Source organism: Ixodes scapularis, unplaced genomic scaffold, assembly GCF_016920785.2.
Source record: "Ixodes scapularis isolate PalLabHiFi unplaced genomic scaffold, ASM1692078v2 PGA_scaffold7__128_contigs__length_106722199, whole genome shotgun sequence".
Taxonomy (NCBI): Eukaryota; Metazoa; Arthropoda; class Arachnida; order Ixodida; family Ixodidae; genus Ixodes; species Ixodes scapularis.
In genome coordinates, this window is record NW_024609882.1 from 51,628,336 (window position 1) to 51,655,944 (window position 27,609).

At 45.1% G+C, this 27,609-nt stretch overlaps 1 protein-coding gene across 1 annotated transcript in view; it reads left to right on the forward strand.

The window, feature by feature from the left end:
* The first annotated feature begins 1,355 nt into the window (after positions 1–1,355).
* The window catches only part of LOC115328376, a 43,555-nt gene continuing 17,301 nt past the window's right edge, over positions 1,356–27,609 (forward strand). The window contains exons 1-3 of the mRNA XM_029989567.4: positions 1,356–1,437; positions 9,428–9,636; positions 20,442–20,583. Coding sequence (XP_029845427.2) covers positions 1,386–1,437; positions 9,428–9,636; positions 20,442–20,583 — 403 coding nt within the window. The 5' untranslated portion in view covers positions 1,356–1,385. The remainder of the gene's footprint in view (positions 1,438–9,427; positions 9,637–20,441; positions 20,584–27,609) is intronic.

Here is a 27,609-nt window from a genome sequence, read left to right on the forward strand (position 1 = left end):
GGTGAAAACGGTGGCTGAGCATTTGCCGACTACCTGCGCCGTAAATTGCGTGACTTGCATTTCAAGTGCTACCAGGAAAAGTAGGCGCGCTTGGTGTTTTAAAAGGTGTCTAAATGCAGCGCTCAATGCACGTAGTTTGGAGTAGTCTCCTCAGAATTTATATCCCTTTTTTTCCCATTAAGCTACAACCCAAAGTCGTGATTTTTACTAGGAAAGGTATCACAGCAATACAAACGCAGCCACCGAAGTACAGCTTTATAGTACATGAGCTTTGGTTGTCCTCATTTTCAAAAAACACATAAAGGATTACCAACAATAATCCTTTTAGCAATTTCTTTTTTCGCTCAAAGCTTTGAGGTTTGTAAAACATTTCGGAACAGAACACACCCGCCCCCTGTAATGCCCGTGCCACACGGCAAATATAATGTCAGTTTCATAGAATGACATTTATCTGACCGGCGAGTCAGTGCACCCTTTTGTCCACTAGCATCGCGCGTGCGCCTCTCAAATATCATTCGCTCAAGTTCTATTTGGTGTTCAAGGTTGTTGAATTTCGTCTGAGTGAGTCGACGACGAGTTAAACATGTCTGCGTTACTTTAACCCCTCAAGAGCTGAGCTCCGACAGTCAAAGACATAAATGGCTTGCGTCAGCGTCGCCAGCAGCGCGTCTAGTGGTCTCTCACAAATGAGCGCTACGCAAGCACACGCGGACGACAAGACGGATGCGTCTGCCCTCTGCTGCGACTCTCGTCATCAAGCTGCAGGGTGTTTGCCCCTGGGGGTAGCTCGAGGATCCATTAAGAAATACGTCACCCGTAGGACTTGTTTTCTAGAGGGTGTTGGTCAAAGCTCGAGTATGCGTGATTAAGGAAGAGAGAAAGAGTGAGAGAAAGAGAGATGGAGAGGGAGACTACAATCCTCTTACCAGCCGCCCGATGGGGAATTGGCGTGACATAAGGATTAATCTGCCTGTATTGGATTACCCGGCCTCGCGACATAAACAAGCCAAGCTTGCGAAAAGTCAAAGTGCTGAATCGTACCATAAATATCGCCATCTTTATGGTAGACTTGTCTTTAAGAGGTTTTTTGTTTTTTTTTCCATAGTGCGCAAAACGAAAGCGTCAAGGTTGTTTTCTCCGAGACATCCTCTCGTTCCCACGGTGCCAAAGTGTTTTCGCCCGCGGGTTTTCCCACGGTACTATACACTGAACATTAGGCTGATGTCAAGGTCAAGGGAAGCCATGGCCGGTGTCGTCGATGACTACCACGTGTTCAGCTTTTACTTAACTTTTTAGACGGGCAGAAAGGCTGGGGCTAGGATATATAGAGAACCCCACTCGCGCAGCGTCCCATTCACGCCAGGGAGCGGATATCACACGACGGAATGGCTCGCATCTTCTTGGCTGAGTTTCTGCTCCATCTTTCGTTATTCACGGGTGAGCGTAACCTTTTCCTCGGTGTCTTGTGAGCTCCCGAAACTTTGAGCAGCTCGTCGTTCCCAGTGGCATTACGTTTCGTATCGATTGAGTTCATGGCGGCACACAGTGCATAATAACAGAAATTCGGCGTGTTCAATGTTTCCGCTAATTGGGTCGACTGAACGAGTATGCAAAGCGCATAGGTTAGGTCCGTGCGTAGTCTTTAACATCAGCATAAAAGTTACCATAAAAGTTACCATGTCTAAACATACATATATATATATATATATATATATATATATGTACATACTTTTTTTTTTCATTTTAAAACCGATTTGCGCATCATCGAACGCTCATGCCCCCTACGCACAGTTGTGTTTGAGTGCGTACGACTGTGTTGGGTCGGCACATCTGTGCTTCGTATGAAGCGTGGAATCCAATTCAAGAAATAGCTTGGCGTGCGATATAAGAAGCATGGATGTCCTGGTTTCTCGCAGCCGCAACGCAGTCAAATGCACTCAAACCACGGTGAAAGAAACACCGTGATTTAAACGCTCCCTTAAGCAACTGTGTGTTGGGGCCTTCAGTCTCGACTCGAATGTATAGCACTAGCGCTTGGAGCAGGGGGCCAACATTTCAGAACTTACTATCACGGGATTCAAAGATTATCAGCGATTTACAGAAATATTCAATAAGAAAATGGTGACCAAGAAGGCAACGAATCCAGAGCGATAAATGGCGTCTGCTAACGGGGAAGCTACCACATCTTCTCCGTTGAGACACCCGAAAATCACTTGTAGCATTTGAATCAGACCACGATGAGTTATGAAATGTATGGTCACTAGTTCGAACAGTTAAGCGCGAGACACATGCGCGGAAAAAATCCATCCGATCCGACGTCCGATCCGGCAACATGACTGCCTGATCCGAAAAATTTGGTCGCTTCAGGCGTCGGATCGGCGATCCGGCGTGCGTTCAACGTGCCAGATAGTTTCGCACGGCAGACGGACTGTCGGAAGCGTCTAGCCAATGACAGCACAGCTACCGCGAACGTCATGATGACGTACTGGGTCTGGTGGGACGAGGCGAACGCGATAACGGGACGGGCGAGGGGAAGCCGGACGCGTGGATCCCGCTGACCCATTCGAGAAAGATGGCCCCCGTGAAGAATGCACGCGCTATTGAGAACGAGCTCGTAATTTCGCTCGTGCGAGTTGAACCGTCAATCTGGGACCAGACATGACCTCCGGAGTCAGCTGGAACGCTTGGATCTCCTGGGTCCTGGGGGGAGCCGAATGGATCGTCGTGTCGCATGCAAGGTCGGAAGCGTGTCTGAAACTGTAGCGGCGTTCGGACTGTCGGTTCGGACGTCGGATCGAACGATTCTGCCGTCCATGTGTCTCGCGCTTTAGCGTTACATTTGAATGCGGACTAAGCCTTCGTCGATGCGTAAATCTTTTTTTTGCGGTAAAAAAACATGTTTTGTTTTTCTCTTCAAAATTCTGTATATTTCTCTCTCTATTTTATTGGAACATTCTCCATTTGCTGACGAAGCAGTTAGGCCTGACAAGGGATGATGATATCGCTAACATTTTCCTGAATTATGACAGAGTGTGTGAAGTGGTATACGTTTCAGAGCAGAGCAAAATGTTCAACTCCAATTCCTGTTCATTCCCATCTGCGGTACCATTGTACCGGCGTGCTGTCGTGTGCCACTATTGCGTGATGTCCGTCAACTACCGAGGCTAGCAGTGGTACTGCAGTGGCTAAATTTCTCATCTACAGCTGAAACACCTGACACCCACTGGAGATGACTAACGTACCGCTGTCTAAGCATACACGCAACACAATTACTTTAAATAGGAAGGCCCTAGTATTAAGAGCACCCCAATGCATTTTAGAGTGTCGTTCAGTTGATCTTTGACATTGTTTATAATTGTGACTGACAGTTCTGCCGTCTCAACGGAAGGGGTAAAGGGGTCCTTGAGAATTTTCTTCATTGTCCCCAATTTCCCTGAAAACTTGCTAAATACACCAACACACATCGTTCGAATAGTAAAAGGTAGTAATATTGGGCCAAACTATTTGTGTTTGCAAATTTGTTTGATTTACAATTTTGTTCCTCACAATGTTTTTCAAGGTGAAATTATCTACTGGCAACAATAAAAAAGTGACTTCAGCGGAAGGCAGGCGTTCACATCTTGGACTGTAGACTTTGTTCTCAACTGATTACAAGCAGTTTTATGGTGTCAAATGATTGCTCTGGAAGCTCACTCCAGCACCGGCGCAGCAGCACAAAAGAAATGCTCGGCATAGTCTATTTTTAGAGTACCCGCTCATCCTGCAAGCCTGCTTTTCCCTTGACGTCCCGACGTAGAAAAGCGGAGTGCATTTGAATGTTGGTCTTAGCATCAATTCACTTCCTGATTTCACAATAACTATTTTAAATTTCGCGATACAAAATAGCATACCACAAATTGTAAAAGCCGAAGATTCCGAAAGTATAGTTAAATAAGGTAGCTCAAAAATATCACCGGAGATATATTTATGTCTGACCCCATACGCCTCCTGCTCTGAAGCTTTGAACAAACTACGGCGCCCTCATTTTGGGTAGTACAAGCTCAACTGGTGGGGCCTCGCACTACTTGTGCCTCTTTCGCTGAGCGTTTTTCATTATGTGTAGTGCTGAAGAACGGAAAATCACTTTTCGGCGTCCCAAGTCGCTTAGAGTCAACGCCTCAAGAAAATCGAAAGTGTCGGGTTCATTACACCACCGCTAGGGTACGCGTCTCTTATCTCTGGGTGTTGGCATCAAAATATCTTGCTTCCCGGCGGTTTTTTTTTCTTCCCTTTCTTTCTACCTTGCAACAAGTGAAGCGGCATCTTTCGGCTCACGCTCTCAGAATCTTAGCCTTATAAACTGTGCTTCGAAGGCGTTAAAATTTGTTGTTTATTTGTATTTTCCTCGAAATCTCGCGTTCCGTATCATAGCAGGCACGCTTCTACATGACTCATAGTTATGACAGGCTCAAGTTCGTACCACTCAAAGCCAGTCCTAACACGTTCCTTTTAACAGCGCCCCCTGGGCAACGTGGGAGGCCACGACTGCGGCACTTCGACAACACCGCTCCTGCATCGATTAAAACCGACGCTAGAGGATTTAGTTAAAGTGCGGTAATGGCCCAACAAAAGGCCGGACATGAGAGGTATGTTTTCGCCTATACGAGCAGAACCCTTTGAAAGGCAGAAATGAACTACTCCACCATGGAAAGAAAAAGGTTATCTCAATAGTATGAGCTATTCCGGCGGCGGAGTGGTCTAACGCGTCTCAGCTCGGAGCGTGGAGCGAAAGCTTGCGATGCAGAACCTCCTGGGTTCGATTACCATCTCCTGCCCGTCTCGATCTGGGTCAGTTTCGTAGCGGCATGTGTTCGTGTAATCTCTACTACGTGGTGCAGGTTAAATACCCAGAGTAGCGGCTGTTCTGACTGTATTTATCATCTAGATTTGGGAGGTAACTCACCCGTTGAGGCGTGCCAACTTCAAAGCTATATGAACATGCAAGCAACACAAGGTTCGCACGATTGCGGGGACGAAATACTGACAACGAAATGGCTTTGTCTTTTTAGGAGCATCGCACGCACGTCCCTGGTGCACACGCTCAGTGAACTGATCAGCTTGCACCATGGAGAAGAGGGGTTTCAAGAATACTCACATTGCGGAAAAAGGCTCAGCACTATGCTTTGATATATAACCGCTGCGCGAAACTTTCTTCAAGAATCAGCGTAGCAGCAACAACAATTTTGGCCCTTTCTTACGAGTGAGGTAGTACGTTATTTTGGGATAATCTGGGACGATCATTGCGGGGAATCTGAAGTTTAAGGGCAATTTAAATGTTCATGGCCGTGGCTGGCACCTTTTCTGAAATCGTTTACTTTACTCCGTTCACACTTAAGCTGAGACTGCAGCCAATGCCGCAAGCACCACAGCTCGAGGTTACTGCTTTGAAGCGTTCTTCCGCAGAATGAGCTCTCGCTCTGGAAATGCACGTCTGAAAGTCAGGAGCGCGAGCTAGCTCGCGCTTGTAGCTTTGGCTGCAGTCTCAGCTTAAGGGCACAGGGTAAAGTAAAATTTAAAAAAAAAATCGATTTTAGTTTTTTTCGCAATTTGAAAAGTTTAGTTCTTTCTGCACATTTTTCATTGTCCAAGTGTTTTTAGAAAGCTATATTTCGGGCTGAAAATCACTTCTTCCGAAAGCAAGTAGCAGGTGACCACGCCTCCTTTTCGGATACACTCCCTGCTAAACGATGAATTCTCCAACAAAACAAAATCAACACAAGTCCTAAAAGCTTGTCCAGTAACAGATAACCTCAAAAAATGATTTTGCAACTATTGCATAGCTTTATTTCAACCAAGACAATCACGAGAAGCTGTGCACGTTTTTCCCAGGTGTGTACCCTGTGTACATTCAAGCGTTTGTGTTTTCGTAACCACAAAATGGCGCCATCGAATGCTGTTCCTTTTTTCAATGGTGGCAGCATTGCACAAGCCAATGTTTTGAAGTTTTGTGGATGGAACCCTGTTTGGAAAGCCATCAAGTGGCTGAGGGAAGTTGACGTCACTCTAATATACTTTACGGACCAAGCGACATGGCAGGTCACGAAAGAGGCCCGGCAAGCAAGGCGATAAGCCTAAAGGCGACGACGTGACTTTAGCAATGCCTTTCAAGCTGGCGGCTATTGAAAAAATGACTCTGAGGCTGTTGGTGCCAATAGAAATTCGTTATTCACCAGTTTTTTTCCTTTAAACTCAATTATCTCAAAACAGTGTTTTTTAGTACATAGGTACCATTTTTTCCTTAACCCGACATTATAGAGGGTTGATTTTTTATTCCTACCACATACATGGGTGTTGAAAAATACTGAACTAAAATTAAAAATGTGCACCTAGCAGTTTTTGAGTTATAAAGTTTTTAATAGATGAAAACAACTAAAATTTCAGTACTAGAATAAAAAATATATAAAAAAACTTATTTTAGATTGGTTCAAATAATTCTAGTTCAGTGGATAAAACACAATATTTCGAACAAAATGATATTTACATGACAGGAATACTCCTAATAGTCACCGAGAAAAATGTTCCTCAACATAGCCTCAAATGCATGGGGAGTATAGGACTTACCCTCTGCCCTTAAGGCTGAACAGAGTATAAACACGGCAAGAAGTTTGGGTGTCGCCACCTGGTGGAATTTTTTCACAACCCATAGTGAAGATATTTCAACTCTTTCAGTTGGTGCAAGCAAGTGCAATGCCAATTTTTTTTTTTTGCACTATGAAAAAAAAAACATAAATGCGTGGGTAGCACGCGCACTATCCATCGTGTGTGACACAGAAGCGCTCCTAGCAAAGTTTCCCCGCGAATAGCAAGCATTCATTATTGTCTCTTCATTATTGCTAAATAGCATTTGCCAGACTAGGCCACCAGTGGCGCGAATTTTTAGAAAGAAAAACACTCTACTGATCGGGCACTCTTTTAGCCAAGCGTAGATGTGTTGTCGAGTTGCCGGCACAAAATTCGCTCACCCACCGAATCCCATTCCAAAAGGCTTGTGTAGTAACTTTTTCAAGTTCCGTACAAGTTTTGTCTTTACAAAGTTGTTGAAAAAATAATTGCGGAAACAGGTTTTATTGTCTTCTTGCGATAACCGTCCCTTCGAGATTCTTAACCATTGTTGCTAGCCAACCATCCTAAATCAAAAGATTAGCCCTTTGCTCAGTGTTCCCTAATTCCATGATGATAGAGTCGAGTGAATGTTTCACGCAGACCCAGGCTTTTATAATTTTGAACGACCCGAATTTTCACGATTCACTACCCGACCCTTGAAAATTCTGGGAACTAAATTTGTAATCCTTTATTTTCGGCAAGCCCATGGCAACACGCGTTGTTAGCACGCAGATGCTGCAGTTTCCATTATTGGAAGCTTTCACACCGAGGCAAGATTGCCGCTGTCTTCCGCATTGCGTCGATACTTCGCAGTAGGGAGCTTTTGTAGGTCGTTTTCGCGGACTTGCAACGCTCTCCACAACACGCTACGATACCCGAAACTCAACAGTCCAGGCCATCAGGGAGCAGGCGCAGAAGCGGCTTCTTCGTTGCGGTGTGCTTAGAGGAGGGGAAAACGCGGTTTACGAAAACTCTCTAATATGACAGGATTATCGGGGCAGCGAAGCGAACAAGCAACGAGTTGAGCCCATCTCGACGAGCACGTTGTGGCGATGCCGCCACAATTTGACCCAAGTGTGAAACGGTTTCGGGTTCACACATTTGCGTTTAAGTGCGGCCGAGTGTGTTCTGTCCGCATGCAAGCGCTTAAAGAATGCATTGGCACACTGGCGTCACCTACTATGTAACCCTGGAACAATTGAGATCTGCGTAAATGTTTTCTTTCAAATTTTAAGCGTAATGTTTTTAACTTGAGATTAAAATAATTTAGAGACTGTTATGAGCGACCATTTTCCGTAGATCTTGCGTAGATTTGAAGGCGTAGATACGACAAAACCTTCAGTCTCGTTATATCCATGTCGGAAGTGTTTCAGGCACGGAGGTAGGAAGAACAGGAGGCGACATACCGGCTCAATCCATCCGTACGAGCAACTCCCAAATGAAACCGGAAGTAGAGGTTGCAGTCGGTGGGAACACACCCAAGGCTGACCAAAAGAGCTTTTAGCGCCAAATCAGCTGTCCTTTCCGTCCAATAGCGTTTTTTGGTTTTGGTCTTTTTTGGTCATCACTGGGGGGCGTGTCCCTCCAAACCGGAAACCTCCCCGGCTTTACCTCTGGTGACGTCATGACGCCTCCAGAAGCTTCCGACCTCCATGGTTCCAATGCAGTCTTGAAGATGGCGCTGTGGTAGTGTGTCCTTTCGTCGTATGCGTCCGCGAGCAATGCACTTGATCACACTCATAAAAATGTGTGAACCAGCCTTAGCAGTTCGTGCGCAGCATTGCAAACGGCTTCCTGCACTTTGGCTCGTGGGAAAAAAAACTAATATTCGCTGGTGTTTCCTTTTATGAAAGTATATAACACCGAATCACTTCTCAAAGGGGACTACTTTACACCCGCTCGATTCACATCCGCCAGGGTTGATTGTTCATGCAAAGACGAACCCATTAAATCACAAACGAACTTGTTCATGTTTTTCCCACTCCCCCTATTTGTACACTAGAAAGCCGACTCAACGAGATGATGGTTCAAATGAGACAGGCGGTGCCAGAAGTGCACCAACACGGTGTTCATCATGTTTCTGTACGTGTTCTATCAACGCTTGACCAATCATGTAGAGGGCAGGCCTGGAGAATCGCGCTTTTGATGCTGTTTGACTGGTTCCATTACCTCGTAGAGTCGGCCGCGTCTGTAGCTAAAGGCCGACGTACAAGCTCCGTCTTCTGTAGGGAAGATAGTCCTGTCAGCGCTAATCTCCCCTAACCTGCGAGGGCAGTTGTGTTGGGGCGTTGGGGCAACTCGAAAGGTGAAGAGAATATTGGAAAGATGGAATCGAGGAAAAGTGGAAAGCGCGAAATATATGTCGGTTTTTAAGCCGAGTCGAAGTATAGTTTCCCCGAAAACGTTGTCACTTTTTTTTAGATATGATGTTGTTCAAACTAAGTTGTGAGACGTTTATTTGTTAAGGTGTTCATTCCTTTTTTTTTTTGTAGCTTAAATAGCAGTGTTCGTTGCGTGTGTTAATACGTTGAGTTGTGAAAACAGTGTCCATTCTTCTTAGTGTTTCGCACGTCGTATAGTATTGGCAGCTTCCTTGTTACAATTATTGTATTTATGTAAGTGAGCTGGACTACTACCGTTAGTTATAAATTTTGTTTAGATGTATGTATATATCCTACTTCTTCTCCCAATGTTGGGCTTTCACGCTCATGTGATGCATTGCTAGATGCCTCTGAAGTAAAATAAAAATCAAATTAAATAATATGAAATGAAACTAAATGCGCAGGCACGCTGATGACCGCGACGTCGCTGAAGCTCCTCGACGTTCAGATACCACGGACAGTCAAAGAGGGCGAAGCGGTTCGGCTGACCTGCGCTTATGACCTGGGGGGAGAACTCCCCTACTCAACCACGTGGACCAAGAACGGCGGGGTGTTCTACCAATCTACTCAATCCGGCGGAAAGTTGTCCCCGTTCTCCGGAGCTGATGTGAACGTATGTCGATTTCGAGAATTCGGATAGATGTCACCAGTTTGGATTATGGAGAGTTATCAGATAAAAATAACTTTATAAACGTGAAGGCCGACCACGATCCAACCTTCACTGCAACTAAAATGATTTCGCTTGCGGCTTTTCATTTATATGGTCATTGACAGTGTGAGAACGACAGGGTGGAGTTTTAGTTGCTCCGTCTCCAAGACGAGAATATCACCTTCGACAAATCTTCGGCGTGTATTGCTCCTCGAGTGCGTGCGCGCAGTCAATGCACGGCAGAAGGCACGCAGCGCGTGCTGCAGGCCGGGCATCGGAAAGGCACGCCCTGCTCGCTTTATTCTTTCTGGTCACTATAGTCATTATTACGGTCGCAGAGTTGAATTTTAAAGGAAACTGACTCAGATGTCGCATTCCTCCGTGGCGCACATGACGGGTCAGGTGACTCGCGGTGCACAGACGAAGTGCCCCGTGACATCGAGGTGTCAAGCTGCGTTCTTAGATCTATCTGTTGGCAAGCTGTACGGGAGAGCAGCGTTCGAAATGGGTTCTCCGTTGTTCCCTGAACGCGAGCAGATGCGGGCGGATAACGATCCTAGCACCACCAGCGCCAACTTCTCCACGGGCAACGACCGAAGAAAGGCTGTGTTCGAACAGTGCCCTTTTAGCGCCGGCCGACTTTTGCGGAAACTTTATGTTTACCATAAAAACCACGATAGAATTCATTTCCGGCGCAGGTAATGGGCATCCAGCGCTCTACGAGCTCCGCCGCTTCTGTCCATATATAGGGCGGGGCTGATGGTGTAGCGAGCGCCACCGAGCGCGCACGCCACATAAGCGCACCAGGCGACCTTGGAAGCTCGACAACTGACTTAGATATCGGAACGTCGGTGTCAGAAGGGACATGCGGAGAGCAAGTCGTCTGCTTCTTAAAGGGGCGATGCAACAGTTTTTGTACTTTGCGCAAATACCGCTTAGAACGAATCCCTGACGTTAATGACCCATAAAACACGAGTTCATTCTTCACCCCACGCAATAGAAGTCCCAGAAAAAATTAAGGAAAAACGAGCAGCGTTCACCCCCTCAACTCGCAGCCAGAACAAGCGGCCACGCGATCTGGAGCCGATTATATGCCGCCAATGTTGATCATAGCCACGCGCTGAGGTTGGCGACGCACAGGACACGCGCTGAGTTCCAGGCATTGTTATATGGCTCGGCTATTGTCATCGTTGCAGCGATTGGACACGGGTGACTACCCGAATGCTTCTCGGGCTGGTAATTATCACGAGCCCAAATCGAGTGTGCACACAATAGAGAGTTTTAGTAGATCGTTCCCATGACTCCGATAACGATACCCGATACTCCGCCACCGCCTCCCTTGTGCATGCATAGTATCGTTATCAGGGCTATCGGAGGTATCGGAACGATCTACTAAAACTCTCTATTGATCGGGTCTAATCAATGAGCCGCATTCAAATATCGTCACTGGGGTGTATTGCGATCCTCACGTTACGTCATCAAAATTTGCAAAGGAGAGATTGAATGAAAATCATCGCTTTTGTCCTTAAAATTACACCGCAACAAAGAAATTCCTTGGCCAGTGGCGTTGCGTGCAAGTATCCTTGAGTCCCACTAGTGCCAGTAAGTTCGTGTAAAGTTAAAAACATTCCAATTCAATATCGTTGCACCGCTCGCTCCTTTAAGCAGGAGTTGGGGTGACGGTGGGTAGACCTCGAGCAAGCTGCCCCGAGGTCTAGCCATTATTCTTCATTATCAAGCTCGGCGTTCTGACGCCATTGCAACCAATGCAAAAGAAACAGGTGAACTTGAGCTTCGCGTAGGGGGAATTTACGGCACGTCATATTTGAGGCTGCTGTTTAGAGTGCATGCTTACAACGAGCTCCCATTTACAGGCTGCTAGGACCGCCAATCTTGATGGTGTGGAATGCTTGGCGTCAGCACACGCTCAGTAAACCCACACAAATAACAAAATCCACCGTTTCTCAAGCATTGTCATTCTGCGTATGGAGGCTTGATTGACTTAGGAAAGTCTGCTTCCGAGTGGTTAATCATTGATTACTCAAAATAATTGCGAATTAGGGTTTTTTTTAATAGGAATTAAAAAACAAAATGCGAGGTAAATAATATTTTACGAGCATTGTAACGAAGTGTGCGTGTTCGTCTGACTCCTGCATCGATATGAAGGATCACCCACTCGGCGGCCAATCTGCATAGGCCAAACTGCGACTCAACAGTGGAGACGAAAATGTGCGCAGTACCCATGACTACCCACTGCATCAGTCGGCCAAAGACTGGCATGTCTTGTTGAATAAATAACTGTTCGTTAAAATCTTCTCAATAACCTAAGAAAAGAAATATAGAAAACCATCTGAAAATTAATGTTAATGCTTCAGCCTTAAAATAACTATCTTGACAAAGCAAAAGAACATTTTATTAGAGAATCTTTCAAAATGCATATTCCAAAGTTACTTTGCTAATGTTTTCCCCGTGTGAATGGCAGTTCTAATTCAAGCGAATATAGTCAGAAGTTAGTTATTTAATATGTTAATAAACGCGTAAATATTGCCGGCTACTTCTCATTGTTCTCTAATATTAGAGTTTCGAGGGTGATATGTTTACACCGCATGCTTAGTATTACATTAAAGAAGTGGACAATTGAGCTCTTCCGAAACTTTTTCTTTAAAAGAGTGTTTTTAAAGGTACATTTTTTGTACCGCGAAACATTTTATGTTTAAAAACCCTATAAAACAACAATTAAAAAAAGCTCTCGTCCACTTTGTCAATGTAATATTGAGCACGCGGTGTAAAATTGTCACACTTATAACACTATTATTTCAAAAGAAAAATAATGAGCACGTGACACACCTGATTCGAATTTAAATTCTAAAAGGAAGCAGGCGGAAGGTTGGAGCGAGAGGAAATTCTTCCTCTCCAGCAATCCATCTGCTTCCTCCTACCCAGCTTTCCTTTCCGTCGCCCTCAACTCTCAACCTGTCACCAACTTAAGGCTGCGGTACCACGGCGGCCATCTTGAACAAAACATTAGTTGAACCACCAGGGCGGCGTTGGCTGTCCGTATGAGCAAATGCTGCAAAACCTGCGCGCCAATTTCGAAACCCTTTTTCCCGTCGCTTGCGACCTTGAGTTTCCTTCTCCACTCTTACGCCCCTCCTTTCACGTGTTCACCCTCTGGCGCGTCGCGCCCACGTTCATTGTTGGGAGGACAATGTACCGGATAATCCCCAACTTGAGGCCCCCTGCCAAAATTGTCCGGCTGTCAAGTGATTTGAGCGAGATGGGGTTTTGAAGCGGTATGGAAAAGTGGGACCGTCAATTTTGAACTATGCCTTTTCGATACTGCATTAGTTGTGTACGGGGCTGGCCAAGGCACGGGCGCGAGGACGTAACTGTATACAATGCTTGGGTTGCAGGAGCACTCGTGCGTAGAAATGGTAGGACGCGCTTTCTGAAATCACACGCCTACATTCCGCAGCGTTGCAATCCTACGAGTAAAACAGAGTACATCTTCGGACAGTGCGTGAGTTGATGCCGGCCGTACGAAAGACACACCTCGCGCTTCCTGTCACTACTGCCTCTGCTTGCACGCGCTGCCGATTGGCGGTCCTTTCTTTATTTTGTTTCGTCGCTCTTTTGAAAATACTGAAACTAGTATTTTCTCAGACCCTGCTCATCGTACCTCTGCACTACAGTTGTGTAAACACGTTGTGATGTAATTTGAGATATGGGACGGAGTGTCTACATTCTTATTTCGTGTGTAATGCCGGCATAATATTCCTTTGCTGCCAGAGGGTCAAAATAATGGTAGGGTCGGCAGCAAAAACTATTTCAATGACCGAATTATGATCAAACACCAGTAAGAACATAAAAAAGAAATCACATGGGGACAATAAAAATATTGCTACAAGAGGATGGTGCGTGGGGCACAAAAAATATTCGGAGTGACGTTCAGGGCACGCGACAAGCCAGATCTTTCCTGATGGCAGCCGTAAAAGTTGATCTGGTGCCTCGTTTTGATCGGCTTTGCACGGAAACTCGTAAACTACCAACTATCTTGTCAGTGGTGAACATAGTGAGCATGAACTGGATGATTTTTTTGTTGTTGTTTTTGTTTCTGTAGTGAGAGTATGGAAATATGAGACGTCCGCTGACGCTTGCGTCGGCTAGCGGAACCTCAATCGCCGATCGCGGCCGATGTCATGGGCGTATACAAATACATCAAGTCGTCTGGGCGGGAGCAGTTGAAGCGCCGCACTTTTTTGGCCGGTCAGTAGAGACTCCGCGAATTCTGACTCGAGGCTACTCTGTGCGGAGGGAGCCGCAACTGAGCGCGACCAATCGCAAACCAAGGATGGCTGAAATTTCCTAATTGCCATGAGATTTGCAAATTCGTTCTTCCCGCCGTAGTAAATTCGTCCGAATCGCTATTCGATTTACTAATCGATTATTTGGATGAAAAGATATATTTCAAAATTCGTACGTGGCTCACCAAATGGCAATAAAATTGGTATAGGATTTCAAACCTATATAGTGTCGCCCTAATTTACAAACTTGTTTCACTTGAAATTAGAGTTCACGCGCAAGCGAGCTGGTGGAAGCCTATACTAAAAAGGTCAGAAACAAGAGAAACAAAAAATAAATAAATAAGAGCGGGATAAGCGCAACAGTCTCAAATCACAGCTGAAAATGGTTACTTGGTAAGTGTAAATGTCCAGACATTGTATTAGTAAAATGTATATATATATATATATATATATATATATATATATATATGTAAAGTCAAAATGCGTACTGTCGGAGTTATTAATTCGAAGTTTATTCCGACGTTTCGAGCGGGGACCGTTCTTCATTAGGTGATGAAGAGTGGTCCCCGCTCGAAACGTCGTAGTAAAGTTCGAATTAGTAACTCTGACAGTACGCATTTTTGCCTTTGTATATATATATATATATAGAGAGAGATAGATAGATAAATATTTTTCACTATTTGCTGACGGCCGAAACTAACTATGCAACACAACAAGTAAAACCACAGAGCTGCCCCGCCTCATATCACCCTCAGTTGGAGCTCGACTGACACATTGCGCCGATCAAGCATCACCAACAGCTCAACACCTAAACGCCACGGCGTTCACTATCTTTGTTTGGGTGATTCCACCCACTAATGTAACAACCCATACAATGCGCCGTGATAAAGTGCTTTTTGTCTTTGTGTATGTGTTTTTGTGACATCTAACCTCTGTTTGCGCTCTGACTAAGAATGAAACCATGTATACTAAAACATCGATAGTGGTCTCTATTTTTAGCGACGCTCGCACACGTCTTGCCTTTGACGCAGTGGCAATCTCATCTCCCATACACGGACATTTGGACAAAATAGGTTGGTCGGCCTTCACTCATTAGCTGCGGAACGTTTTGACCGTGACGTATGTATAATTCAAAGAAGCACCGACAGGCGGGTGCCCCTTTGAAAACAAATCATGTTCGCGTAGAGATATTTAGCGGCTATAGTATAGCCCGTGGGTATTTATTTCTAGGCCAACTCGTCGGCGTCAGTCGGTACAGGCGCTGGAGGCGTGATGAAAATGCTGGCAGATGTCGGCTTGACGAGCCCCATACTCTCCCCTTACAGCAGATGGCAAATAAACCAACAACAATATTTGTCGACGGGCAATTGATTGAAGAGGCCAATCGGTAGTAGGATGACTCGACAAAGGGTAATTCATCAAAAATTCCAACTCGTTGACAATTGTTTGTGAGGCCATTCAGTTTCCACATTGCACTCATCTTCTGTATTAGAACACATACACATGTTAGACATTTTAATATAAGCAAGTTTCGGGCACCGGATATTTTTTTGAAAAGCTGTTTCACCGAATTTCGCATTTCCCGGTTCGTCGAATTTTGATATGAAATCATAATATAATTATTATACTTGTCACTTCTTCAATTAGAAATGGTTACAGATAATTATAAAATAAAAGTAGGCTTTCGCAAAAATTATGTCGATTATAGGCTATGCCAACGTAGCCGAACAGTAAAAAAAAATGTTATGAGGGTGTTTTTGTTAGGGTTCAAAAAAGACAAAGGCGATTCTTCAAATGAGCACTGGTCACACAGGCCGACTGGTAACATAATTAAAATAAAAGCACCGACTTCACAGAACAGGAAAAAACAATTTCACTAGACGTTTCGCCTCCATGAATAAACGCCTCCATGAATCATGAATAACCAACTCGCCCAAGCTGAAGTTCTGACCAGTTTCGCCTCCCTTGCGGGAGGCATCTTCAGTAGTCACACAACAATGCCTGTGTAAGCTTCGTGGAGAGGGCCGCGTTTTTTGTTACACACGGATGTGTGTGTCCCTGCGAACAAACCACGATTCTAGGATTTTCGGGACCCCCATCTGTCCTCCCTCGCCAAGGTCGTCGCGGCCGGGAAGTCAAAATAATGCCCTATTGTCTACACATAGTACACCAGTTCAGACTTCAGTCGGGTCGCGTGGGATGCGCACGTGACGTCACGCTTGTGTTTACAAAGCAAATGAAAAGTTCAACCTCAAGTCAACGCTATTTATCAAATATGTCCGTACTTCGTGGAGAGGGCCGCGGTTTTTCTTACACACGGATGTGTCTCTGAGAACAAACACGATTTTAGGAGATTTTCGGGACCCCCATCTTTGTCATAGGGTGACTCGTTTATCGGACTGTTCGTCGCAGCGAGAGTACAGGGAAGGATAATAATTCATACCCTATATCGTGCAGAAGAGAAGAATATTAAAAAAAAAAAAAACGAAGCGAAAATTTCGATTTCCTTTCTTGTGGACAGGGCATTGTAGGTGAACGTGGCTTCCTTGTTTGATTCGCCAAAGTAGCAACAAAGCGACATTTTACGATCGAGCGAGCACCGTCGGAAACACTGCCCAAAATAATTTTATAGGGAGTTTCACGGCTTTCCACTGCGACATAAGCACGTGGATAGAAAAACAAATATTGACAACAATAATTGTCGAATATTTTTGGCACGCTCACACCTGGTTTTTCTTCATAATTTGATGACTCATATGTTGATTTTGTTTGCGGAACCGTACTTCTGACCGGCAATTTTATTGCGTACGCGAAGCTTTTGCGTGCGATCCACTACAGTTAATTATTTTGAGGTGTCCAAGTTGAAGCGGTGCGTGTTATTTTTCGATCTCTGTCCGAATGATACAAAGTTTCACGTTTTCACCCTGTGAGTGAAGCGAGTTGGTCAGTGCTAGCATCGAAGGCTAACTTCGAACTCTAATTTGGAAATAATGTCTCTGCTGCCGCATCTCAGACAAAGATATATATGCTCTTATCACTGTAGCAAAATAACGTGGCAGGATTTGTGCTCTTGTTATGATCGTGTACCATTGTAGTCGACGTCATCCCAGCACGGCGTAATTCGGTTCAGCCCTGCAAACCACACTTGAGAAAAAAATGAAAGTTTGCACCTTGTTTGTTCAATTTTTTGTTATACTGCAGAAACATATTGCGCCCCGTGTTTTTGAAGGCACGGTAGACGGTGGTGACGGTGAGGTGACCGACCCCCATGTCAGCTGGCGTCTCGCTCGACCTCCTTGGAGGACAGGTCGTTTTTACTGGTGACTGGTGCATACGTGGAGCAACTCCGCGCGCATTGCGTTCTTCATCTCAGAGAACGCAATACATGACTCAGCTCTATCTCGTCATCGCTCCAAAATGACAAGTGGAATTCGCAACTGTAGTCGGTGACAGGTCAAGAACGAAGTGGGAGCTCCTCCCACCCTGTTCCACTTCAGCGGAGCGAACGGGGGAGAGGAGGTCGCCCCCTCTCCAGCGTTCGCAAATGGCAAATATTAGTTTATTAGGCCACTAACTGTCAATTTACGCTCGTTCCTTTACGTCCGCCGCAGCCGATAATGTTATCCCCGGGAATACCAAAAGTATAATTTCTTTCAGCAAAAAAAAAAAACAAAACAAAACAAAACAGAATAATAAAACGCCCGGTATATCACAGCTTTGACAACGCTTCACGTGTGTGAGGTTCGATGACCGACAGAGAACCACCGCTGGCCGTGCTCCCGAAGCGGGGAAGTGCAATCTATGGAGACCGATCATATTATCAGAAAGGTGCAGACTAGGGAGCCTTCATGTGCGCGAAGCGCACATGGAGGCACTCTAATGCGGACAATCCAGGAAAAGTATTCTTGCAACTATGAGGTTCCAGTTGTACTTACACATGCATTATCGTCAAATTTGACGGAGTTCCTTCCAACACTAAAGAGTTGTCAAGAGTGAAGATTATAAAGGAGAATATCAGCAGGAATCTATTGTCTGTTTACTGAAAACAAAACAAGCATCAGAAAAACGCATTTGGGCGGCCGGGGAGGCCAGAAGCACGGACTGCGCGCACCCAGCGTGGAACCAGCGAATGAGAGGGCACTCCTAGCAATCTGTTTTCAGAGCCACGGTATGCCGGCTGCCGGCCAAATGTCCACTTTAATTCTATTATGGCTTTCGAAACGTAAATACACGCTCGAGAATTTTCAACAATATCACGCGAGCGCCGACCGGCCTGTAGATCAGCGCATCGTCACGGCGCGAAGTAGCGATATCAATGACAGTACGCGCGTGCGCAGAAGAAACGCGCCGAAGTCGGCGTCGGCTGCTAAGCTGTTTCCCCAATCACGACCCACCCCTGACGCGACGCCCACCGCTTGCTCCACCCCATAAGCAGGGGACCTAGTAATCAAAGCGACACACACGGTACGCAAACACGAACAGCAGCCAGTAGGAAGGACGCCGACACGAGCTTAGTCAGCGAACGAAAAGACAGACACAAACTTCACTCTAGGCAAACAGAGCAGGGGTATAGTTACAAGGATGAGATGCGTGCGCAGACGGAGGTAAGCAGTGCACAATAAATACGCGAAAACTCGCAGCAACCGAAGAACTGCGCAGCAAACACGTACGTGCACACGCACCAGAAGCACGTGCGTCACGCTGCGTATCTACGCAGAACTGGCGATTTTGGCATTTCGGTAATTTGAAACTTCGATATCGATTCCGTGAACAATTTATTCAGCAAACTGAACCGGTGGAGCCTCGCATAAAAAAAAAATCGTTTAACAATATGAAAGCGACTGAAATTCTTCCTAAAAGCTATATTAGCAGAAAGTACCGTGTTATAAAGGACCTCACGAGTTTCGACCAAGTTTTCCAGCACGTTATTTTGCAAGAAACGGAAGAAGCCAAGTGTACAACCAGTTTCCGAAGCTGGCAACCACAGCTGGAATCAGCGCCATCCTCGGCAGTTTCCTGAACCTCGCGTAGTCACATTTCAGCCACCGCCACATAGAGGGCGCAACCAGACATCCAATTTGTGTTTTCTGTGTGTTTTATGATTCTTTTTAATAAATAGGCTCGATTAGTGAAAATGTGGGCTAATAATCAGGACCTGGAACAGTAATCTCCATTTAATACTAAAAATATCGGCCTAAATGTCTGCCAAAAGGGGTCAAAATACTCGTTTTTGACTATCAACAAATACGTGATTTCACCTATATTCAAACTTTTTTTATGGAAAATCAAAAGTGAAATTTAGAAAAAGGGCCTCGCTTTGCAAAGCGGAATATGTTTTTCTTTGCGGGCCTACAATTTTATTCATGTGTGCCAATCCCTAAGCGCTGTACCACTGTACTACCAAATGAAGTTTGCCAAAATTAACGGTTTTTGTCACTTTTCACGTGAGCATTCCGAAAAAAGTTTAAGCCATATTATAATGAAATTTAGCGTAACTCTTTCGACCATAATTACAAACTGATGTAAAAAGTTTCAAATAAAATGACCGAGTAGGCGCCCAAAACTTCGCGACTGAAGTGCTTCCGCAAAGTCAATTTTTCTAAAGTAAATATCTGTCAAAATAAAATAAAAAACGAAAAAAGGGCCTCCGTTGACAATGAACGCACTCTTCTTCTATAATATTCTAAAATTAGAAAGAAATTGCTCCAATAGTGCACCCTGTACCACTGTACTACGAAACCATGTTTTGCCGAAAAGGTCAATGTTCGCGGGTGCCCTCTGAATTAGCTTTTTGCACTAGGAAAACAAATCCTACATCAGATAAAAGATAATGTTGTACACTACAAGATGATATATAACACATAATTTTAGCAAGCTTGAACACGCCACGATCGCATTTCGAAAACGTGCTGAAAGCGTCATATGTCATGGCCACCGTGGGACCGCAGCCTTAACCTGCGACTTTAATAGCTTTCCCTGGAATATTCCCAAAACACGTAAAATATACCTTAACAATGCTAACAAATGCCCTCTGTCATAAGGTCACAGGAGTCTGACATCACACGCATTCATTGCGCCACGTGACGTCATGGTGTGAGATGACGTAATGGTGTTGCATAACGTCACAGGGTCATGTGAAAGCATTACGTCACGCGACATCTCAATTTTACGATAACGTATTCATGACATGAATGATGCCATTGCGGTATGCTGATGACACCTGACGTAAAAGCACTTTGTGACGGTTCTTCATGACGGTCTTCTCATATAATTGGGCTGATCAAATATATTATGCGTTAATAAATGAGCCTTTATTCAATCAGAGAATAATGTGCCTCTAACCAGAATGTCGTTATCACCGCTGAATAAGCTCCCACGGGAATAGGGTCTTTCATATTGGTGGAGCCTACTTTCCTTATGGTCATTTTAAAACTTCGTATTCCGTGAATCATTTTTTTTTTTCAGCTGCACCAAAGTAGCGCCTCATCCGTGCTACTTGAAAACGTGACCAAGGAGTTGGAAGGACAGTACGCCTGCGAAGTTTTCACCGCAGCACCACATTTCCACCTCGTCAGAGGAAGCGGGCCAATCAGCGTCGTCGAAAAACGCAAGTTTCTTTCTCTTCGCTCCTTTAGCCGACTTTCGATAGAACCCATGCACGCATCGGCACACCGCAGCCCCAGCAAACACATGAACCCACTGTAGGGCATGCCGAATAAACCCGTAAAGAAACGTCACTGCCCGTTACCGAGAGACAACCAGGCTCTTATTTCATTTTCAGCCATGACAGTCGGAAGTATTCGTGAGTTTTAGCATTGCGTAGACGTGCGAACGGAAACCCTATGTTTTTTTTTTGCGTTAGCGTTACGCTTTCTTGAGTGTTTGTGCGCGGAGTCCAAACAGCAGTCTTGAATTTCCGCATGATGACGACGCACATGCGCAGTCTGGAGCACGCAAGAGGAACGCACAGTGCTCGCGGTTCCACCCTTACACATCACTAAATCTTTCTGTTAACACCAAATCTGTTCGTAGGGTGGATTTAACGCGAACAGCTTTACGCTTGAGTGAAACCGAAAATTTGCAAACTACCCCACAAAGCGTGCTCCGATTGACAGCGGTAGCAGGTGCGTTCTGGAAAAGCAAGTTGGAGATCTGCCTCCTGCCAGTGTAATGTAGAATGCTTGCAATGGATTTTTTTTTTTTGCTTTCAGTGCAATACAGTGAAGCCCGTTTAGAACGAACCCACGTACAGCGAATTATTGCTGATATGGAACTCACAGGAAATTTATATAAAAATGCATGTCAAAAGTACCTTTTGTAACGAACAACATATTTGCTATATCGAACTTCCCCCCCTCCGGGAAGGCTTCCAAAAACGCGCAAACAACCGTTTTCTAGCCGGTCCCTTCGCCCCAAAAAAAAGTAAGAAAGAAAGAAAAGTTCAAAAGCTCAAGGTGCGAACAAAATGGAGCCAAAAAAAGCGATTCAGAAGGGGGATAAGCTAACATAACTAACCCTGCAAGCATGCAAAAAGAAAAGAAAACAAACTTTCCAGCGCGTTGCTACAAGTCGGAAGCGAAGAAATGAGAAAGAAAGAGAAGCTCTCGGCCTTACAACCGACCTATCGCGGATGTTTGTTGTAAATGGTTTTCGCTATATCGAATTACTTGCTCTATCTAACTGATCGTAGCGCTTCCTGCGGTTCGTTATAAACGAGTTTGACTGTAGATGTATGAGGCGTGTGTTACGAGATGTGTGCTCTGGTAGAACGAGGGTGCGAGAGGTTACATGTGTCGGAGGATATCACAAAGTCATGCCTTGCTTTTGCTGAAACGCTGCTTTAGAACGGGGGCGCCCTTGACAGCGCCTGCGGTGGAAGAAGCGAAAGTACGTACGCGAGCTGTTCTGTTGAGACGCGGAAAGCACACGAGAACGGAACCTGGGCGGCGGCAGCCGGGAGGCGAGGAAGCCTGTCGGCATAGCGCGACTACGTGGGTATTTCGCGTTCCAAGTAACGACGCTACTGGTGACGCGTTAGTTGTTTCGCTATCGCACTAACGTACTCGTTAGATTCCCGAGCGGTATCTCCTATAAAATTACGTTACCTGTAACTGGTTACTTTTAATTAAACATGGCCCCATGATTTTTTAAAACAAAATAATTTTTATTTTGTACATTACGTAAAAGTTGCGAAAAAACCTCAACAAAACTGTGTACAAGCGGCCTCATTTCAAACTCCTTCGGAAGGCAATTTCAACGTTCCCACGACCGTGCCCGAAAGGTGTGAGACTATCGCTGCGCGGAACCCCTAAGCGTCCTTCGTGCAGTCTTTGTATAGAAGGTGCTAAGATCACAGTCGCCGTACCCTGAGCAGCAGTCTCGCTAGAAAGAGATATTCGTTCCGAAGGCAACAGTCTGCCGCCGCTCAAAGGAGTTTTTCGTAGCGTCGCTAGCTACTCCAGCTGGTCACATCCTTCTCTTCAAAACAAATACATTCCCGGTCTCTCAACAACAGAAAGGATAAACTCTAGGTTGGAAGATGCTGGCTTTCCCGCGCTTTGAACCAAAACAGGTGTGCCAGCGGTGGCCTTGTGCTGACGTGTCGTTAATTGGAAAGGCGACGTTGGTTTGTGAAAGAATAAAGTAACGTTCATTTTACCGTATTAACTTTGATTACATTAGAGCTCTATTTTGCGTCTGTTACGTGTCGTGCATGCGGTCGTTCTTTTCAGAGCGGTTTCTTCTTCTCAGGCAGGTGCTACGGGCAAATTTCTATTCTCCGAATCGCTCTCGCGAAGCGTCGACTGTCCGAGGATGTACATTACACATCCTGCCAAAGCCAGAGAAACAAGCGGGACCAGCTAAACGTGTTGAGGATGTATATTACAATTGTGCGAATCGCGCTCTCGAAGCGTCACGTGTTCGAGTATATACATTACATATCCTGCCGAACCCACAAAAACAAGCTGGCCCAGCTAACAAGTGGCAAGGTTACCGGAGCATTGACCGGCGACCGTCACCAGAAAGACGTCACCATCTTATAGAATCTCTGCCTATTTGTGCTGTCTCTGTGAGCTTCCAACGTATAAATGTGATCTCTACTTCACTCTTCTGCTGTAATGCTCCGGCGCTGCTAAGTACAAATGAATAAATAAACAATCACTCTGAACAATTGTATTGTTGCCGCAGTTTATATAGGCGGTTTATTACAAACAGCTGTCATGTGCAAACAATGAAACACAAAGAAACGACGAACTAACGTAAAAGTAACGTCCGTTAGTCACGGCAATTTACGACACCGGTATTTCGTTACATATGAAAAATGGTAACGGAGTTCTGTAACGCGTTAGCTTTTTTCCAAGTTAACGAGTAACGCCATTTTGTTACTCGATCAGGGTAACGGGTAAAACACTCGACGGCTGCCGGAGGGGTGAGGTTCAGGAAGGGAGTACGCCGCTGGAGGGTACGTGGATGTAGCAGGAACGATGGGGTTCCGGACAGCGCCCTCCCAGTCATCACACGGGTTCTCTGGAACAGCGGCGGCCTACCGGCCTACAGGAGGGAATCGGGGAGAGGAAGGGGGGGGGGGGGGGGGGGGGTAAGCGAGAGGCACATGCCACAGTTGGCGTATGTTTGACGAACGACCGGTAGTGGGAGAGCAGTGCCCCTGCTGTATACAGTGAAGTTTTGGACGTGTACATGAGAACTTTCTGCCGGGAAGGGGTACTAAGAGTTACCGGTGTAAAAAAAGCGTTAAGCGTAGGCCAAGGGGTTAGCCCATTGCATGTAATGCATAAGGGTTCATACAGAAGACGTACTCTCTCGTAATCAATCACACCTGACCATAATTAGGCCTATTTATTCGCAACACGCGAGACTTACCACGCCGCTCAGTGGGAATCAATGATCCGCAGCCCGACGCCTTTGCTCGGCGCCACAAAGAGACGAAAGGAAGCGGCTGCCGTAGGAAAAATGACTCGCGGGCGCCTGCAGGTTACCATCGCCACACGCGAGTATCTTCCGAATGACGAAGCGTCGCTCGCTACGTGAGCTAACAACGTCACGTGGCGGATTATTTCATAAAACATCAACGCATAGCTCAGCGAACGTATGGCGTCATGCACGAAGTCATGACGTCGTACGTCATATGCAGCAATAAACCTGGTAAACCTCCTCCCCTCGTAACTACTTCAGCTATACTTCGTTTCACCTTAGGTCCAGACGCGACCGTAGCTACGAGCTGATGGGCCAAACAGGCAACGTCAAAAACGCACTATTTTGGTGGTGGACATGTTTCTGGTGCTCTTGCTATCGCTGAATCGTAAAACATGAACATAAAATGCGCAGTGGCTGCCACTTTTGAAGCTCCTTGATAAATCCCATTACTTCGTTGCGTCGACTGCATCTGGACTGAAGCTGAAACGAAATATAGACTTTTGCAAAAATCGCCTGATGCCATCTTTTTCTGCTGGACTTTGAAACCGTGTTCTGTGCATGTACCGTCGCTCTGATGCACAGTATATTGGATCCTGCGCATGCGTCCACAGCTCAATGACTCAGCATTTTTCGCCCGGGTGATAATATTTATAACAGGATAGGCTCCCTGCGATCAAAGAGCACTAATAATTCAAGGTACCTTACATGCAATCGGACAAAACAGGTCCCATGGAAACTTCGCTTAAGCACTCAAACACTCAACTCCTAAGTAAAATGAAACCTGTCGCGATCGTTTTGACGAACCCGGGGCCCGGAACAGACGTCGTGAGCGCAACGGTTCCGAAATTACTGAAAGCTCCTCGTGACCAAGCAGAGCAAATTATAACGCACGCGTAATGCCCTCACGACACACTTTGTGCTGCCGGGTTCATCAGAATGATCGAGACAAGTTTAAATCTTTTCTTTAAACCTCATACGGACATTGATATTTTTTATTTCTTTTTTACAGCGGCAACTGTCACGAGCATGCCCCCCCCCCCCCCCCCCCCCTCCCCAGTTTCGCGACGGCACGAGCGAAAATGTATACAGGTTCCCCACTAAAGTTAGAGGAAAAATTTACATCCCCTGACCTATGCACCAATTCAGTTTCCTAGGTATATTTTTTGGGGGAAAGCTAATGTTACGTAACCTGTCGTCACGGGACCTACAAATTTAGATTACCCGCTAAATTTAGCGGAAAAATTACATCACGTGACCTACATACCAATTCAGTTTCTCCGCTAAGTTTAGTAGAAAAATTGACGCCATGTGGCCTGTACATCAGGACAGTTTCCCCACTAAATTTGGCGAAACATTTTGGCGGCGCCATGAGCATAAACGAAAATAAACCAAAAAGCTGCCACTGTCTAAACAAATCACTCCACGTAATCGTCCCACAATTTTCTTTGTGACTGAATACTAAACCTGGGAAGCGTTGGTCCCAATCTTCTGCCTCTAAAAGGTTATGTGACTTCGACTACTAGAAGTCAAGAACATGTGCTTTATCTGCGGCAACGTGAGCAGATTGGGCTGTATGTTTACGCCAGTAGGAAAACGCCTTGGATTCAGCCCCGACAATGAGCTTTAAGATGCTAGTATATTAGGAAATGGTAGTGCCGCTGTACAAAACGAAAAATCTGAGACCTGCCAAGGAGGCATCTTTACGGAGTGAGTTTATCAAAATTAATCGATTTACTTCAACCCTGCTTGATCAAGAGCTCTTTGAGTAACGAACATGGCGCGCGAAAAATTCGAAATATACAGACTAAACTATTAAATATGCACTTTCAGAGATGCCAGTACACGTTCGAAATCGTGGCACACTTTAAAAAATAACAAACTATCTTCCTTTATTCAGCTAGATCATTGAATAGAGCCGACAACGTTGCACTACGATACTGGCATCGTTTCGATGACAAAAAGAGTCTACGCCTTGTTGCGCCATCAGCAAGTGCGAAGTTGATTGTTTTTTTTCCTCGTCTTTCAAACTTCATCATGACATGAACGCAAGAAGTTCTGGATAAATCCTCACTTCCCTACTAATCATGCACTTCAACTCATTAACTATAACCTGCCTTCATTGATTACAAGTTCGTCTTCTTAATATTATCTACTAAGCATGCACTTCGACTCATTACTGTAACCTGCCAACATTGATTACAAGTTCGTCTTCTTAATTTTATCTTTTGCTCAAACAATAGCACGTGCTCATTTAATTTAGGTAAATATTGTTTTTTTTTTTTGTTTTTTGTATTGCGTCATGTTCGTCCGGGGAGACTTGACCAAGCTAAGCTTCCTACTAGAAGGTTTTTGTCTGCTGTCCTCGGGCCAGATTTGTTGTAATAATGTTCAATGTTCAGAAATACTAGATAGAATAGAATAGAATAGAATAGAATAGAATAGTTTTATTTTCCAATACACACATTTTCAAAAAGTACAATGACGAGCCGGTGTAAGCCTCAGGGGCATGTGTACCTGGCTCAGCGCAGTAGGTGACAAATTCAGTATGTGTAACATTAGTATAAAATGCTCACTCAGCATCGAAGTACTTATTCAAAGAAAAAAAAAACATTTTAAGCAGGGACCAAGAAAAAATGAGCGAAAGACGGCATCACACTGCAGAACAATACGCACTGTCCTGGAAAAAAAAAAACAATCAAAGGGAAAAGAGGAAACCACCATCTAGCACTCGTTCACTGGTCTAAATTCCGCAGTGCTTTTTTAAGTTTTTGTCTTGATGTGGCGACAAACAGGGACTCTGGCATGCTGTTGAATACATGGGGCACATAATAAATACGCGTACGTTCCCCATATTTAGTTCGAATTCGCGGCATGTTAAATCGAAGTGATTGTCTCATTGGTCGGCCTGGAGTGTACGGAGTTATAAAATTTGAGTTCCAAAAGTGTTGCAGTATCACTGTCTCCTTAAATAACCCCAAAAAAGACGGCAATTTTAATTGTTTAAATATACAGGGGCTAGAGACCTCGGCCCGGTCAAACGCAATACTTCTTAAAATACCCTTCAGTAAAGAATCAACTCTATCTCGCCAAAATAGAGAACACCTAGCAATGAGGGTTATACCGTATCGAATGTAACTATAAGCCAAAGCATGTGTGATTATCTTTCGTACCGTAAAAGGCATGAACATTTTAACGTTGTAAATACAGCACGAAACACTTCTTAACCGTTTACACAAGTGCATCATATGCGTAGACCACGATAAATCGCTATCAAAATGGATCCCTAAGTACTTTACTGAATTGACATGCTGAAGAGGGATGCAATCACATGACCTGCAACTAGAAGTGTGAAGAGCGACAGTAGTCGATAGTTCGACCTTTTTTTGTGGGTTTTTAAAACAAACTAGCTTCGTCTTTGAGGAATTCACTCGGATTAAGTTTGACTGAAACCAGTCCATTGCGAGAACAAGGTCTTTTTGTAATTTTTCAATAGCAACACCATAATTCGCATGGCTTGAAACCAGAAGCGTATCGTCCGCATATCGGAACACTCTACACTCGGAAATGGCGGAGGGAAAATCATTCACGTATAAATTAAATAATAAAGGCGACAAAACTGAGCCTTGTGGTACCCCGGCCGAATCTACTGGTCTTGAGCTCTCTAAAAGTCACAACCTGGGACCGTCCTGAACAGTAC